General features: G+C 43.5%; 1 protein-coding gene across 4 annotated transcripts in view; it reads left to right on the top strand.

The window, feature by feature from the left end:
- Positions 1 to 14859, top strand: part of SCUBE1 (signal peptide, CUB domain and EGF like domain containing 1) — a 226197-nt gene that overhangs the window by 128390 nt on the left and 82948 nt on the right. For 3 of the 4 annotated variants that reach the window (XM_068170772.1, XM_068170786.1, XM_068170791.1), the window contains 2 exons: positions 6460 to 6576; positions 9429 to 9518. In XM_068170772.1, coding sequence (XP_068026873.1) covers positions 6460 to 6576; positions 9429 to 9518 — 207 coding nt within the window. The remainder of the gene's footprint in view (positions 1 to 6459; positions 6577 to 9428; positions 9519 to 14859) is intronic. The other variant, XM_068170778.1, reaches the window with a different exon arrangement.

The following is a 14859-nucleotide window of genomic DNA, read 5'->3' on the forward strand; positions in this document are numbered from 1 at the left end:
CCAATGCCATCCCACCTATGCCAAGTGGCAGCTTTGGGGCTCCTGCTGACCATGTTCTCTATTTGTTTTCAGCACAAAGGTCTCCAGAATGTAAAACTTTTAAGGCCACGCCAGAATAAATGATGTGAACAGTGTTGCATGTGCAGTTTTATCAGGCAGAAGGAGGTGCCCATATATTTAGATAAATTATCTATTTTGTGGAAAATTTAGTTTAGAACAGTGCCATTTTTAAGCCACCTGACATTACCCTATGGCGATTGAAACTGTTGCAGAAGGCCGCACTGCAATACCGAAAGATCTGCCTGGTTGCAAATTCCGTGGCACCTGAGTCATAGGCTATCCTTCAGGACACATGCAAGCATGATCAGAACATTGTTGTCTGAAGGGATTTTTTGGGGTTAGTGGACACTAGATGCTAGATTCAATACTTAGCCCTCCACTTTCAAATGCTCCTTGTTGTAGGCATGTCAGGTGGAAGAGATCAGGAAAACCATTATATAGCAGGGTTTAGGCTGTGGAGTGAGACTGAGTTCTGGTATTATCTATTTTCTGGTGATTTTAACATGGAAAATCAGTACCATTATTTAGTGTAATAAGTACAGTGAAATCCAATTGTTCTTTAAAATATCACTTCTCTTAAAGATGGTTGTTTCTTGTCTTTCATCATTCAAAGTGGCGGTTCAAGACTAGTCCGTACATTTATAGAGATGTAAGCACTGGCTCACTTGCAAAGCTGTGTCTCAGAAATGTTTAGCTCAGCCCAGCCAAACTGAATAAATACTGCTGCTTACAGCATAGGCAGATGGACAGTGGGGGATGTTATGCCATGAAAAGTGTCTGGCCAGACCAAGAGCCTGAGTCAGTGAAAAGAATGAAACTTCTCTTAAGCACCAGTGTCACGGCTTTGGCTCAGGATGCTCCATAGCTCTTCATCCACAGTAGAAAGAGTCTTGTGAGGAAAGACTGGTAACTTGGCCACCAGGATTAGACATCCCAGATAGATGGTGTGCATCTTTGAATCACAGAATAGAATCACAGAACTATTTTGGTTGAAAAAGACCTTTACACCCATCAATTCAGCTCTCAACCCAAGCCTACCATGGCTGTTAAATCATGTCCTGATGTGCCATATCCACAGCTTTTTTGAACACCTCCAGGGATGGAGACTCTGCCACTTCCCTGGACAGACTTCCAATGCTTGACCACTCTTCCAGTGAAGAAATGTTTCTGCACATCCCACCTAATCTTCCCCTGGTGCTGTTCTTGTCCCATTGCTACCTGGGAGGCATGAGCAAAGACTTCTCTATCAGATGCTGGGTTTTAGCCAGTTGTAGAGGGTATTTCTGCCACTAAGGGGAAAAGCCCAGAATTTTGATTGCCCTTGAAACATAGGCAAATACTGAAGCAGGGTCAAAAGCAATGGTGTTACTCTGCTTTTAAATCTGCGGTGTAGGGATAGACATAGCAGAGATGTGTGGGTTGGTTTAAAAAACCAAACCAAACCCAAACAGACAACTGTTGTTCCCATTCCCTTGTTTTATAACGAGATTTCTAACATTTTGAGGTGATCTGTGTCTGTCAGAAATTACCATTGGCCTCTTTTTGTTTGTCTGTTTAGTGTCAGTTGGTGAGCACACTGTCTTTTGCAGAGCTGTGGAGTCCAAATTTATCAGAAATAATTTTACAAGAACACTTTGAGATTTCTCACTGATTTTGCTGGAATGCTTTCTGACAAAAATGGAGTAGCTCTCTGTGTCCCTTTTGAGTAATTTTGGTTTTCTTCTTCTAAGCAAGAGAAACTTCTTGGTATGTCATTGCCACAGAATTAAAGCTGGAAGGGAATTAATATAATATACTGCCTTTAGCAAAGCTTTTGACGCTGCGGCCCATGGCATTCTCACAGCCAGGGTAACAAGTGCAGATTGGATGAGTGGGTGGTGAAATGGATTGGAAGCTGGCTGAAGGACAGAGATCAGAGGGTTTTGGTCAGTGGAGCAGAGTCTAGTCGGAGGCCTGTGGCTAGTGGTGCTCCCTGGGAGTCAGTACCAGGTCCAGCACTATTCAATGTATTCATCAATGATGGGAAGAAGGGGTGGAGTCTGCCCTCAGCCAGTTCACCAATGATACCAAAATGGGAGGAGTGGCTGCCAGCCAGCGTGACCTAGACAGTCTTGAGAGCTGACCAGGGAGAAATGTAAAGAAAGTCAATAATGGCAAGCAAAGCACTGCATCTAGGGAAGAACAACCCCATGTGTCAATACAGGTTGGGTGCTGACCTGCTGGAGAGCAGTTCAGCGGATAAGGTCTTGGGAATCCTGGTAGACAACAAGATCACCATGAGGCGGCAGTGTGCCCTCATGGCCAAGAAGGCCAATGGCATCCCGGGATGCGTTAAGGAGAGTGTGGCCTGTAGGTTGAGGGAGGTTCTCCTCCCCCTCTACTCTACCTTGGAGAGGCCTCATCTAGGGTACTGTGTCCAGGTCTGGACACCCTAGTTCAAGAAGGACAAAGAGCTACTGGAGAGAGTTCATCATAGGACCACTAAGGTGCTGAATGGACAAGAACATCTCTTATGTGATGAAAGGCTGAGAGCTAGGTCTCTCTAGCTTGGAGAAGAGGAGGCTAAGAGGGGATCTTATGAATGGGGTGGGTGTCAGGAAGATGGGGCCAGACTCTTCTCAGTGGTTCTCAGTGACAACACAAGAGGTAATGGGCATAAACTCAAGCTTAGGTGGTTCCATCTAAACATGAGAAGGAACTTCTCTACTTTGAGGGTGGCAGAGCACTGGAACAGGCTTCCCAGAGAGGCGGTGGAGTCTCCATCTCTGGAAAATTGCAAGGATCACCTGGATCTGTTCCCATGTGATCTGCGTTAGGTGATCCTCCTCTGGCAGGGGAGTTGGACTCGATGACCTTCAGAGGTCCCTTCCAACCCCTAGACTCTGTGGTTTTACTGGATTTGGTATATATTTTGTAGCAGTTTCACCTGCAGAGCTGTCAAAATCCAGAAGGTCTGCTTGAGTGCTTAAAATAAACAAACAGCTGTCTAGACAGAAATTCAGATCTTTTAAAAATGCAATCTATGAATATTTGTAGGAGTCAGGCAAAGGAACCTGCCTGCATCTGTGTTCACTGATTGTGTAGGACAAGAGCCAGTAACTTCAGCATGCAGAGGAACTGTAGAAGTGATGCGTGGTTCTGCAAGACTTGCTGTAACCCCACCAATGTAGTGATTCTCTCATAGACAGAGTGAGGCAAAGTCCCTCATGTTATATGGATCAGAGAAACTGTGTTAAGATTATTTTCGTCTCTGCCAGCAGAGACTTTCAGCAATGAATGCTGAAAATAGACACTGCAGTCAAGTTGTTTAAAAGATGCCCTTTGTTGCTGATTGCACTTTAAGATCCCAAATAAAAACACTGTTGGTTAGAAATGTTTTTCAAGATCTAGCATAAGCAACCCCTTGAAGCTGATTTGTGGTGGCACTGCAGTCCAACAGGGATAGAAACACTGAATGAACCCCCATGTAGTTCAGGAGGCATATGGGGTCAAGAAGGAGGGAAGGATAGGTAAGTGGAAATTACCTTATCTTAGATTAGCTTTGCCAGTATGCATCCAGTACTGTGGATATTGCTAACAGCTGCCTTTTGTACCATTTATTACCCCTGCTGGAGGTGATCATCTCACTGTACTCATCACTGGTGAGACCACACCTTGGGTATTATGTTCAGTTCTGGGCTCTCACTGCAAGAGCGACATTGAGGTTCTGGATCATGTTAAGGGCAATGAAGCTGGTGAAGGGCCTGGACCACATGGCCTATGACAAGCACCCGAGGGGGCTGGGGTTGTTCAGACCAGAGGAGGCTGTGGGGAGCATCTCATTGCTCTCTACAACTACCTGAAGGAAGGTTGGAGTGAGGAGGAGGCTGCCTCTTCTTCTTGGTGTCAAGCAACAGGACTAGAGAAAGTGGTTTCAAACTGCATCAGGGGAGATTCAGGCTGGAGGCCAGGAAATGTTTCTTCACAGAGAGGGTTCTCAAATATTGGAATGGTCTGCTCAGGGCAGTGGTGGAGTCACCATCTCTGGAGGTGTTGAAGCAGCGTGTGGACCTGGCATTCAGGGACATGGTTTAGTGTTGACCCTTCAGCACTTGGAGGTCTTTTCCAGTCTGATGTTTTTTGTGATTCTGTTTCATGACATCCCAGACACAGACAGTGAAAGGAAAGCTCATGTTTGCAGTCAGGTTACAGCACAATGCTGTTGCACACATAATGTGGCAGAGAGAGAGCAAGCCACAGTTAGCCCCAAAACCTCACAAATCAAAGAATAAGCAAAGAGAAGAGAGATTAATAAGGACAGACAATTTTTCATCATGAGTGTGTCGTGAAGGTGGAATGTTTAAGAACAGAGAATACAGTAAAATGTCTACTTGTTTTACACCAGAAGCAGAAGTTACAATGTTGGGCTGTATTGAAGGAAGTGGAATTTTGCTTCCATGTGATGCAAAGCAGAATGGCTTATTTAATTTAGTTTTTTACCAAAATTAATTTATAGGTAAGTTATAAAACTGGAGGAGGAGAAAGAATGCCTGAGGGTGGTTGTTGCTTAGGGCAGTTTGTAGTTCCCTAGAAGTTTGGGTTTCCTATGCCTTGGAGTTCAGTTCCCTCATCTGGTGGGACTGAACCTACAATTCCCATTTTCCAGCCTTGTCCCAAACTGCCAAGCTCCAGTAAGAGAATGTAGATCAGACTGCTCTCTATCTTTCTCATTGGCATTCTTTCCAATTGGATAAAGCAGTGCCATTCCTGGGAGGAGAGGTGGGAATCCAGTCAGACCCTCTTCTTGTAGGTTGTTGTTACCACTAGGTCATGAGTGCCTTGCTAGCTCAGCGCAGCACAAGGATTGTTTTCAAGGTGTACAATATGCAGGATGCCTGTGCCCATAGCAGCCTCTGCTCCGTGCTCATGTGGGAGATGGACAATTCCTGTTGTGATCTTTGCCATGCTTGAGAGGCTGTAGGTGTAAACTTGCAGTTTCCACACTGGCAGGAGGCTTTAATGGGGATTCTGTTGGATATGCTGTGACGAGTCTCCCTCAGTTGATTTGCTTAGAATTGTTCCATTTTAAGCAAAATATTCAGTAATTATTGAGAGTGGCATGACTCTTGAGTATTGGGTACTCACACCAGAGGTGGGGCATTTCATATTAACCATAATCTTGGGTGTACTTTGCTACCCTGACTCCTCTCTTTACCAGGAGGAAAATTTTGCTAAGACAAATGTGAGGAAGTTCCTTCTGCTTTTTAGCAGTCTGTGTTCAAGTTACTGTAGTCAGCAATTACTGTATCGTTTCAAAACAGTGAAGTCTTCTGAAATGATGATTATGATACAGCCAAGTAATGATACACTGGACTTCCCCTGTACCTGCCTATAGGTATACACCAACAAAAACCTAGTCCAAATTACCTGTGTGTGTAGACAGTGAATTGAATTCAGAGTTGAACATTGTGTTATTCAGCTTCAAGCTACATGACTGCAAAGGATTAAACGGAATGGGGGCAAATGAGAGGCATTGCTATTGGCACTGGCCAGCTTAATATTCAAAAGCTGCTTTGTCTTAATAGTCAGATCATGGGACAAAGGAATATGAATCTGACTTATTAATTCAATTGAATCTGATTTATTAATTCATGTCAATGTCAAAACTCTACTTGCCATGAAAAATGTTTGCTTTAATGTAGGTTTAGTATTCTTTCACCAGATGACATGTTCATTGCTAAAAGTCATTTTGCACTGTGTGCTTGGAAGTGGAAGTGACGTCTCCAATATTTTCTGCCTAGATGAGGCCTCCACACTGTGTATTTTTTGTCTCATAATTGGAAGTAACAAAAACAAACAAAAAAGCCCATCTTTCCTGTTTTATTTTGAATGATTTCTCTGCTCTAGGAGGACAAATACTTGAAATTACAGATTTCAAGGCTTATACGGTTCTAGTCCTGCAGTTTGTTCTCTGCTTCCTCCACACAGAAAATTAAGGGGAAGGAAAGACAAATGCTGTGTGTAAACTTGAAGATATATATATCTGTGCTAGTAGACTGATGAATTCTTCATGCCATGTACATCATGAATATGAAGCATATAGATTCTAGGAAGAGAAGAAAATGACTAAGCAGTCATACCAGAATTATGAATACAAACAGATGTGGGAAATGTGTTTTGGGGTTTTTATTCTTCACTGCATGGGTTGAGAGTAGAGCATGAGACAGGAGTGTGTCAAAGGGGTGAGGGGTGGGAAGAAAGACTAAGTAATGCAAATAACTGCAAATACCAATGTTATGTCACCTTATGTCTTGGTATATTACTGCTCTTCTGTATTCTGCAAGGCCCTCAAGACTAACTGGTTTCATTGTCATTTTATTCGTATATACATATATACACATTCATTTGGGGCTTAACTAGTAACCTGTAACTATGGGAATGGAGGCTGCCAGCACACCTGTGATGACACAGATACTGGCCCTGTATGTGGCTGTCATCAGAAGTACGCCCTGCATTCCGATGGCCGAACCTGCATTGGTAAGTACTTCTCTGCAGCACATTTTGTTTCACCTTCCTCGTCGACTATGTATTTGCACATGTGTGTGGGCGCGCGTGTGTGTGTGTGTGCGCGTGTGTGCGCACGCATGTTTGTGTCTCACAGGCATGTGGCGCCAGTGCCGAGAGAAGCGTGTGCAGCTGTTTCTGGACACAGCACTAAGGTCACATTTTACAGGGAGAGAAGCATTGCTGCCTCTTTTGTCCAAACCTTTGCTAATGACGTACCCCTTTGTTACTCCCGTGTAACTTGGATTTCTTCTCACGACTCTAGCAATTTTTGAACTAAAAAGGTGTGGAACATTCCTAATTTACAAATTAAAGTTCAGCTCTTCTGTTCTCTTTCATTAAGTCAAGACTTCCTTGCATAAGCAAGTTGAGGAAGATGATCCTTTTCTCTAATCCATTATCAGGGAAAATTAATCATCATTATGTTCTTCCTTCCCTGTAGTATGGGTTTTGATTCAAAGAATTACAGCACTTGTAGGGAATAAGCTTTCACTCAGAGTATTGGTAGCAAAACGCTGTTCAAGAGATGGAGTATCTTGAGAGATGCTGTGCAAACATTTATGATTGTTATTTGCTCAACACCATTTCCTTCCACACGCCTTAAATTTGTTTCTTTATTTATGACATTTTTGCATTTTGCAAGTTGAAATTTGGAAGTCCTTACTCCCAAATCAGGAGCTACAATACAGACTGGCTTTCATGAGCACTGTGGTGATGTCTCAACCTGTTGTTTGTTTAATTTCGTAGCAGTCTCCTGAGGTTCAAAACGCACGAACACACATTGATCATCTTTTCTCCTCTGTATCAATGCTGCAAGACAGAGCCTTTGAAACCCACAGAAATATGATGTTTACCCTTAGGGATTCCTTGGCATAAAACTCCATGCCTGCCAAAAGCCTCACTCACTTCTGATGAGTTTGAATGCACAAATTGTGTGGCAGGGTGAGGGTTTTGCTGGCAGAGGTAGGGCTGAGCAAGGTTCAGTGCTGGGCTCTGCTTTGCTGTATGTCAGCTGTCTCAGCTGACAGGATCTCTCAGCTCGCACTTTTGATTCACACAGAGGGCTCCGTCGCACAGTCCCTCTGTTTAGGATAACCCTCCCTGAAGCCTGTGGCACTTCCAGATCCAGATGCACGTGAGGGGCCTTAAGAGCAGGTTTTACTGAACTGATAATGGATCTTCTATTTCTTAGCGTTCACTAATCCCCTCGAATTGATGTTTTATTTTGTCCAGCATGTAAAACTTATTTTAAAAGCTTTGTACTCTGCTGGCTTTACTTTTTTTTTCCCCATTTTTGTAATGTCATACATACAACTCCATGTCACATTCCTTGGTCTTGTGATGTAAGCCACATATTACTGCCTGTGCTGATTATCTTCCCTCTGAGTAGTTCTTTCTCTTAGAACACTTTCACATTTGTACTGATTTATTTTTTGCGTTTTTATTCCTGCTTTCTGGTGATGGTTCCTGATTGCCTGTCTTGTCTGAGAACTGACGCTCATTCATTAGTGACACAGAAAAAACAAACCAAAAAAGGCAAAACAGCCAAAAACCCTCAAACAAAAGCCTCTATTGCAGCCTGATCCCATCTAGAACTTGTTCAAAACAAAACCAAACAACTTCTTGTCACCACTCAACCATGTAGTGTTGCCACAAACAAAACCTGCCAGCCTCCTCCTCCTCCTCCTCTTTCCTTCAGTGCCTCTGGTGTTTGCTGTCTTCAGTGGTGTGTATGTTCGAGGCATCACTGCAAGAATGCAAACTTCTGCCTAGCGAGATACTCGTTGACCCTTCGTCTAACATATTGTGTCTGTTTTCTAGACTGATCCTTTCATTTTTGTTTGCTGCATGTGAAAGTCCTCACTTGTACTTCGGTTTTTGTTTTCCTAATAAGCATTTCCCTCTCTTGTATGATTCATTTTATTCACCCAGCTGCTGCGTCTCCCTTGCTCTCCTGTATCAAAACCCCTTGATTTCTATTTCATTTACTGATCATCTCCTCCCAGACTGTGACTGTTTCTGTGTATTTCTAATGACACACAACCAAAGTCCTCACTATGCTCCATAAAACCCTTCCATGTAGGATTTCAGAGACTGCCATGTACAATGACCTTTGCTGACATCACTTGCTTGCTGCATGCTCATAAAATTACTAAACCCTGTTCTTGCAACATCTTTCCTAGCATTGAATGTTTAGCTAGTAGTGTTTCATAGACAAGCAGGCAACCAGCACTGCCCAAATTGAATTTTTCTGCGTTTTTGTTTGTTTATTTATTTGTCCTTGTTTTCTGTTTAATTTGCATGCTGTCGTTTGGTTTCTCCTCACAAAGTGTCAGTGTGTGTGAGCCTATGGTGCACCCGTGCCCATCCCTCACTGGACTCTTCCAGTCCTCTCTGTCTGTCTTGGTCTTCTGCCTGACACCTTCAGATTGTGGTGTCACCGTTAGCCTGAATCACTTTACGATTTGTCTTTGGTAGTCTGTTTAACTAGCATCCCTGAGTTTTAATTGCCATCATTAACACCTCTCTGAGACACTCGAGTTCGCTGTCTCGTTCTCCAGTAGGAATCCAGCTTCCTGTATGTGGTTAATTACTTCCTAGTTGACCATCTTTCCTTCGCCCTAGCTTTCTTCCTACTTCCCTGAACACTCATTAATTTTTCCCCTGGGATCTCAAAGGGAATTAACTCTCTAACGGGGATTTAGTGCTTTCATGCCTTGCTTCTTGGCTTTGGCTGTGCCATGCCAAGAAACTGTCTTAGGCAGTGGAAAATTGGGCTTGTGATTAACCAACTGCTCCATGTTTGTCCCTTACTTGTGTTTTAGAGAAGGATGAGGCTGCAATTGAGAGTTCTGAGTACAATGCCACGTCAGTAGCTGATGTGGACAAGCGGGTGAAACGGCGGCTACTTATGGGTAACACTTTTCTTCCACTTCCTTTGTTGTGCTCTCACTTTGTCTGTATGTGTGTGGGGGGGGAGGTTTTCCTTTGGTCTCATTTGGTCCCTTTGGTTTTGGTTTGGTTTGTTGGTTTTTTTTAACCTGCCTTCATCTGTGTGGAAAGGTCACCGATTTTGTTAAGTTCTCATCTGTTGTATGACTTCATTTCTTGTTTTTAAACTTTTTTTTCCCTGATGCTGCAGCTTTAATGTTCAATTTCTTCTGCATAGGAAGAAGCTTTTGCCATTAACCTTACTGAACTTATGCCAGCTACTTCTTACATGTGACTCGTGTGCGTTTGTGTGTGTGTGGTGCTTTGAGGTTCCCAAAATCCCTCCTGTTCCAGACTTGCCTATTGAGTTAAAAGTGGATGATGATGATAAATCAATGTTCTACTACATATCTGGCATTACATCAGCAACTGTATTTACCTACTTAAAATGTGCAGTGCTTTGGATTGCAATGTAAAAGTTATGACTGGAAATCCATTTTTCTCATTTGTGCAGCTATCTTAGTAACCACTGAAAGATTTTTCCTGAGTGACTAGTAAGCTTCTGTGTGTTCCTCTTTCCAGACTGAGGCATGGCTTGTTTCTCTGTGCTGTTGATGCCTGAGAGTGGAAGGGATGAGGAATTGCATTGAACAGGAATAATTCTGTGGCTTTGGCTCTCGGTTAATCCAAGCACACCTCTGTGCTTGCCTTCTTTGTCGTACGTCTGTGGCCGTTACTGAGAGTGACCTTCTGGGAATGAAAAGAGTAGAGTGGCTGCACCTCTGCCAGACTCCTTTCATGTGACAAAGGGCAGAGGGTAGCTCAGACTGCTGAACTATGCCAGTGCTTTGGAGGTTTTCAGGTGGTTTATTGCTCTGTATTTTTCATTCTGATGCCCTACTCACCACACACAATTATTTCCACTAGGTTTTAAACCTAGTGAGCAGTGGTGAGATGCACCCAATGAACTGTTTACTAGACAAGGATTCTTGACACACAGAAAAGATTCTGGCAGGACAAGATTCTGCTCTCTTCCCTCCTGATTGCTGCTTGATTTCTTAAAGCCACTGAGTCCATTGCAGGCTCTGCAAGCTCAGCTTTAGGAGACCAGAAGCCTCACTTTGAATATTAGGTTGACTGCTGGGATAATATTTGCAGTAAGTGACAATATTTCTAACGTTTCCATATCACTTACATCTCATCACCATGACAAACCAGCTGCTTAACTGCAGGCCAGCACACAGGCACTGTGTAGGAAATGGCACAGTGTTATGACTCTGAAATGTTATTGCATTGTAATATTGGGATAAAGCCTGTTCCCTGGTGTGAAAACCTGAAAATCCTCATGTTTCACATTATCTGTGATTGTTCATTTTCAATTAGTTTGCAGACCTAGCAGGTGATCTATATCAATTTATTGTTTAATCATGCACTGTTTAAATTAAGATAGCAAAAGCTATGATGAGGCTCATCTTGCTGTTAGCTAAAACTTCATCAAAACTGATAGTCTCACAGGAGGTCGGGGGGAAAAAGGTGCAGGAGACGTCTAGACCATGGGAAAATTTGCCTAGCCACTGGCAGTGTGTACAATATGGTTTAGAGGTGCTGGGCACACAGTGTGTGGGGTTGCTACTTCAGCCTTTGAAATAAAAAGTAATTATCCAACCTGAAAATCAGCTGACACTACTTACAAGCAGAATTAAAAGCTGAAAATTGGCCACAAGCTTCTTAGGTACACCAGGTCTGCAAGTCCCAAGCTGAACATCGATTCCAGGAGCAGGTTTAGGGAAATAGTTTAAAATGGTGCATGCAAGATCCATGAAGTCCTCAGTAGCTCCTGTGTTAGCAGTGTCAGCTGAGGGACTGGGGACACGATGTGTTTGAACAACTAATTCCTTAGCAAAACATTGACTACAGCTGAAAAGAAAGGTAATTATTAATTGGGCTCTGAGAGGGTGCCTTATTACTTAGAGACTTGCCTGCTTGGGTATTTCTAATGATTCCTGATGCCCAGAAAAACCACCTTTGGTTGGCTGGGTGGGTTGGGTTTTTTGTTTTAACAGAGTTTTTAGTACATCTCCAAGGTGCAGTGGTGTTGCCACAAAGTCCCACGTGTCTTCACATGCTTTCTGAAAAGCTGTTTTAGAAAGCACTGAAATGCTTCTCAGGGAACCTTGTTACCAGATTTAGTAGCTGGACTGTGATTTCTGACCCTCCTGCAAGCAGTCTTGGGAAAATAGGAAAAGCAGATGACTTCATGTAATTTTAGTAGTCTGATGAAAGAAGCTTTCAATTACAAGCCCTGAGACGATAATTTCTAGTCCCCTGTCGTTTGCTGCATGCTATTAAAATGACTATGATCTTTGTAACCCTTAATATCAGCCAAGGCTGAGAAGGAGTTTGCATGAGATTACTTTAGGAGAACAGGACTGCTGTCAGGCATAAATGCATATGTCACTCATTTCACTACAGCAAGACTGGCCACCTCTGTAGCTCAGAGGAACTCTTGCAGGGGCCTTGTCCTAGTCATGGTGCAGTCTTGTGACTTGTGGCGAAATACTGAAGAGAGACCATTTAGGATAGGATAGGATAGGATAGGATAGGATAGGATAGGATAGGATAGGATAGGATAGGATAGGATAGGATAGGATAGGATAGGATAGGATAGGATAGGATAGGATAGGATAGGATAGGATAGGATAGGATAGGATAGGATAGACCAGGTTGGAAGAGACCTTCAAGATCATTGTGTCCAACCTATCACCCAACACTACCTAATCAACTAACCCATGGCACCAAGCACCCTGTCAAGTCTCCTCCTGAACACCTCCAGTGACGGCGACTCCACCACCTCCCCAGGCAGCCCATTCCAATGGGCAATCACTCTCTCTGTGTAGAACTTCTTCCTAACATCCAGTCTGAACCTCCCCTGGTGCAGCTTGAGACTGTGTCCTTTTGTTCTGATGCTAGTTGCCTGGCAGAAAAGACCAGCCCCCACCTGTCTATAACCTCCTTTCAGGTAGTTGCAGAGAGCAATGAGGTCTCCCCTGAGCCTCCTCTTCTCCAGGCTAAGCAACCCCAGCTCCCTCAGCCTCTCCTCACAGGGCTAAGAGATGAATAGGTCCATATGCTTACTTCCTTCCTGTTATGGGCATTTCTCTCCAGATCTTGTGAGGCAGGCAAGAATCTGATCTTCTCTGATGATCTACAAGAATGTTTCCATCCAGTGATTCTTAGGAATTTTTATGCAAATTTTTCATAATGTTCAGAAAGGCTCCAAGGGCTTCCAGTGATCCTGTCTCTCTCCTGGTCAGAGAGAAACACTTGGATTCAGAGTCAAGAGCGCTCGTTAAAGAAATGGCAGTGAACCACTCTTCTCTGGTCCCTGCACATTGCACCATATTGCTATTCATACAGTTCAGTTTGGCATTTTCTTCCCTACCCCTCTGGGCCACTGATATTCTAGAGTGGAAAGGTCTGCAGCCTTAATTGTCCTCCAGGTGAAGGGCAATTCATTTTCTTCAAGAACCTCTCTGCCATCATCTGTGTACTTGTATTACTTTCTATCCCTGGTTTCCTAAGAGTGACTTGAAGGCTTTGGGCTGACTGCATTCAAGGCACATAACCAGCAAGTAGGGCAGGATTTTCACTAGTTCCCTTCCTTTGTTGTGGCAAGAATACTTCGGCTTCTGCAAGTGGCTCTTCTTCCATTTTTAGTAGCTTTATGACTATTTGTAATGATCTCCCACCTACCTGCCTGGATACCCAAGTGTGTAGTCTTCTAAGACCATTTCCTCTCTGCAGCAATCACTAGAAATGTGAGCTGTAGAAATTGCAATTTGGGCATTTCTCTCCTGAATTAGCTTATGACAGAGAGCATCACTCGCTGTGTGTTATGTAGGACAGAATCATCTCCTTTTTTCCCCTTAAGATGGGCTTGATTTGGAGAGCATACTTCCACTATCAGTTCAGCTCCAAGGGTCTCAAGCACTGCAGCAGACAGCCAGAGCCAGATCAGACTGGTAATGTAGGTCTTGCTTTGGTCATTTTCATGACATGCTGGTACTCCTTTCTCTGGGTCCTGATCAGATCTTTCTTCCAGTCTTGTGCTTTCTGAAGTTACCATGAAATATCAGCCAAGGTAACTGTATTTGTATCCTGTCTTGGCCAAAAACTATTTTTATTGGAGGAGATTTTTATCCTAGTACCTACAATGGATTTAAATGAGCTGCTCACATCACATTAAAACAAACAAGCAAACAAGCCACAACAGAACTTGACCTTTTGGTCATGACACTGCATTTGCAGCAGAGGCAAACATTTTAGCATCTATTACATCAAGAGAGATTTACAATTTTGGAGCTGATCCCTCTTGTATTAGGCTTGCATATTTGAACATAAAGTCCTATCCGGCTTTATATACCTTAAGTCATCTCAGCCTAATAATCAGCCATATAGTACTTCTTCATGAACCACAGTTATCTAAGGATTATCTTAACACAGTTGTTAACTGGATGATCTTAAACCCTGGAGGTGTTTAAGCCCAGGCTGGATGAGGCTCTGGCCAGCCTGATCTAGTGTGGGGTGTCCCTGCCCATGGCAGGGGGGTTGGAACTAAATGATCCTTGTGGTCCCTTCCAACCCTCACTGATACTATGATGCTATGATGATTAGACTACCTTATTCCCCCTAGACATGAAGCATATTGTGACTTTTGTTTGTCTGGGAGGACATCATTTAAGAGCACCCCTCACCTGATTGCCAGGAAGGTACATGGAGATACTTACAGGCCAGATTATCACCACAGGTAACAGATTGTTCAGGCTTGATTGTGAATGCAGAGAGGTAGAGTCATCAGTAGTGAGTTGAACATACTCCCCAGGAGCTCAAGGCAGAAAGGCCGAGTGAAGCACCCCCCTGCACGTGCCCCTCATAGAGACTTCCAGACATTATGTGTCTCTTAGCAGAGCAGGTCTCAACATTTCCTGCTTCTGATGAAACAAGATCCTCCTTCAGATAGCTTGCATAAGACAGAAACTACAGGGAGCATACAGCCTGTGTGTGTGAACTTCATGGTGACCATCACCTGAAGAGAAAATACAGCCTCTTACTTGAAATGCATTGTCCATATGCACACATATGTGGTCATCCACCTTCCTCCTCTTCCTTCTCCTAGTCCACCTGGAAATTCCTGGGATTCCAAAACTGGGAAGATCTGATGGTACAGAACAGTGAGGTCTTAAGGCTAAAAAAAGCTAAATAAAACTCTCAGGTCTTAACTTGCAAGGGCCTATGCCTTGCATGAACATGTGTGTGGATAACAAA

The sequence above is a fragment of the Melanerpes formicivorus genome, unplaced genomic scaffold (assembly GCF_026170545.1).
Source record: "Melanerpes formicivorus ecotype bairdi unplaced genomic scaffold, bMelFor1.0.p_v2 SCAF_3, whole genome shotgun sequence".
NCBI lineage: Eukaryota > Metazoa > Chordata > Aves > Piciformes > Picidae > Melanerpes > Melanerpes formicivorus.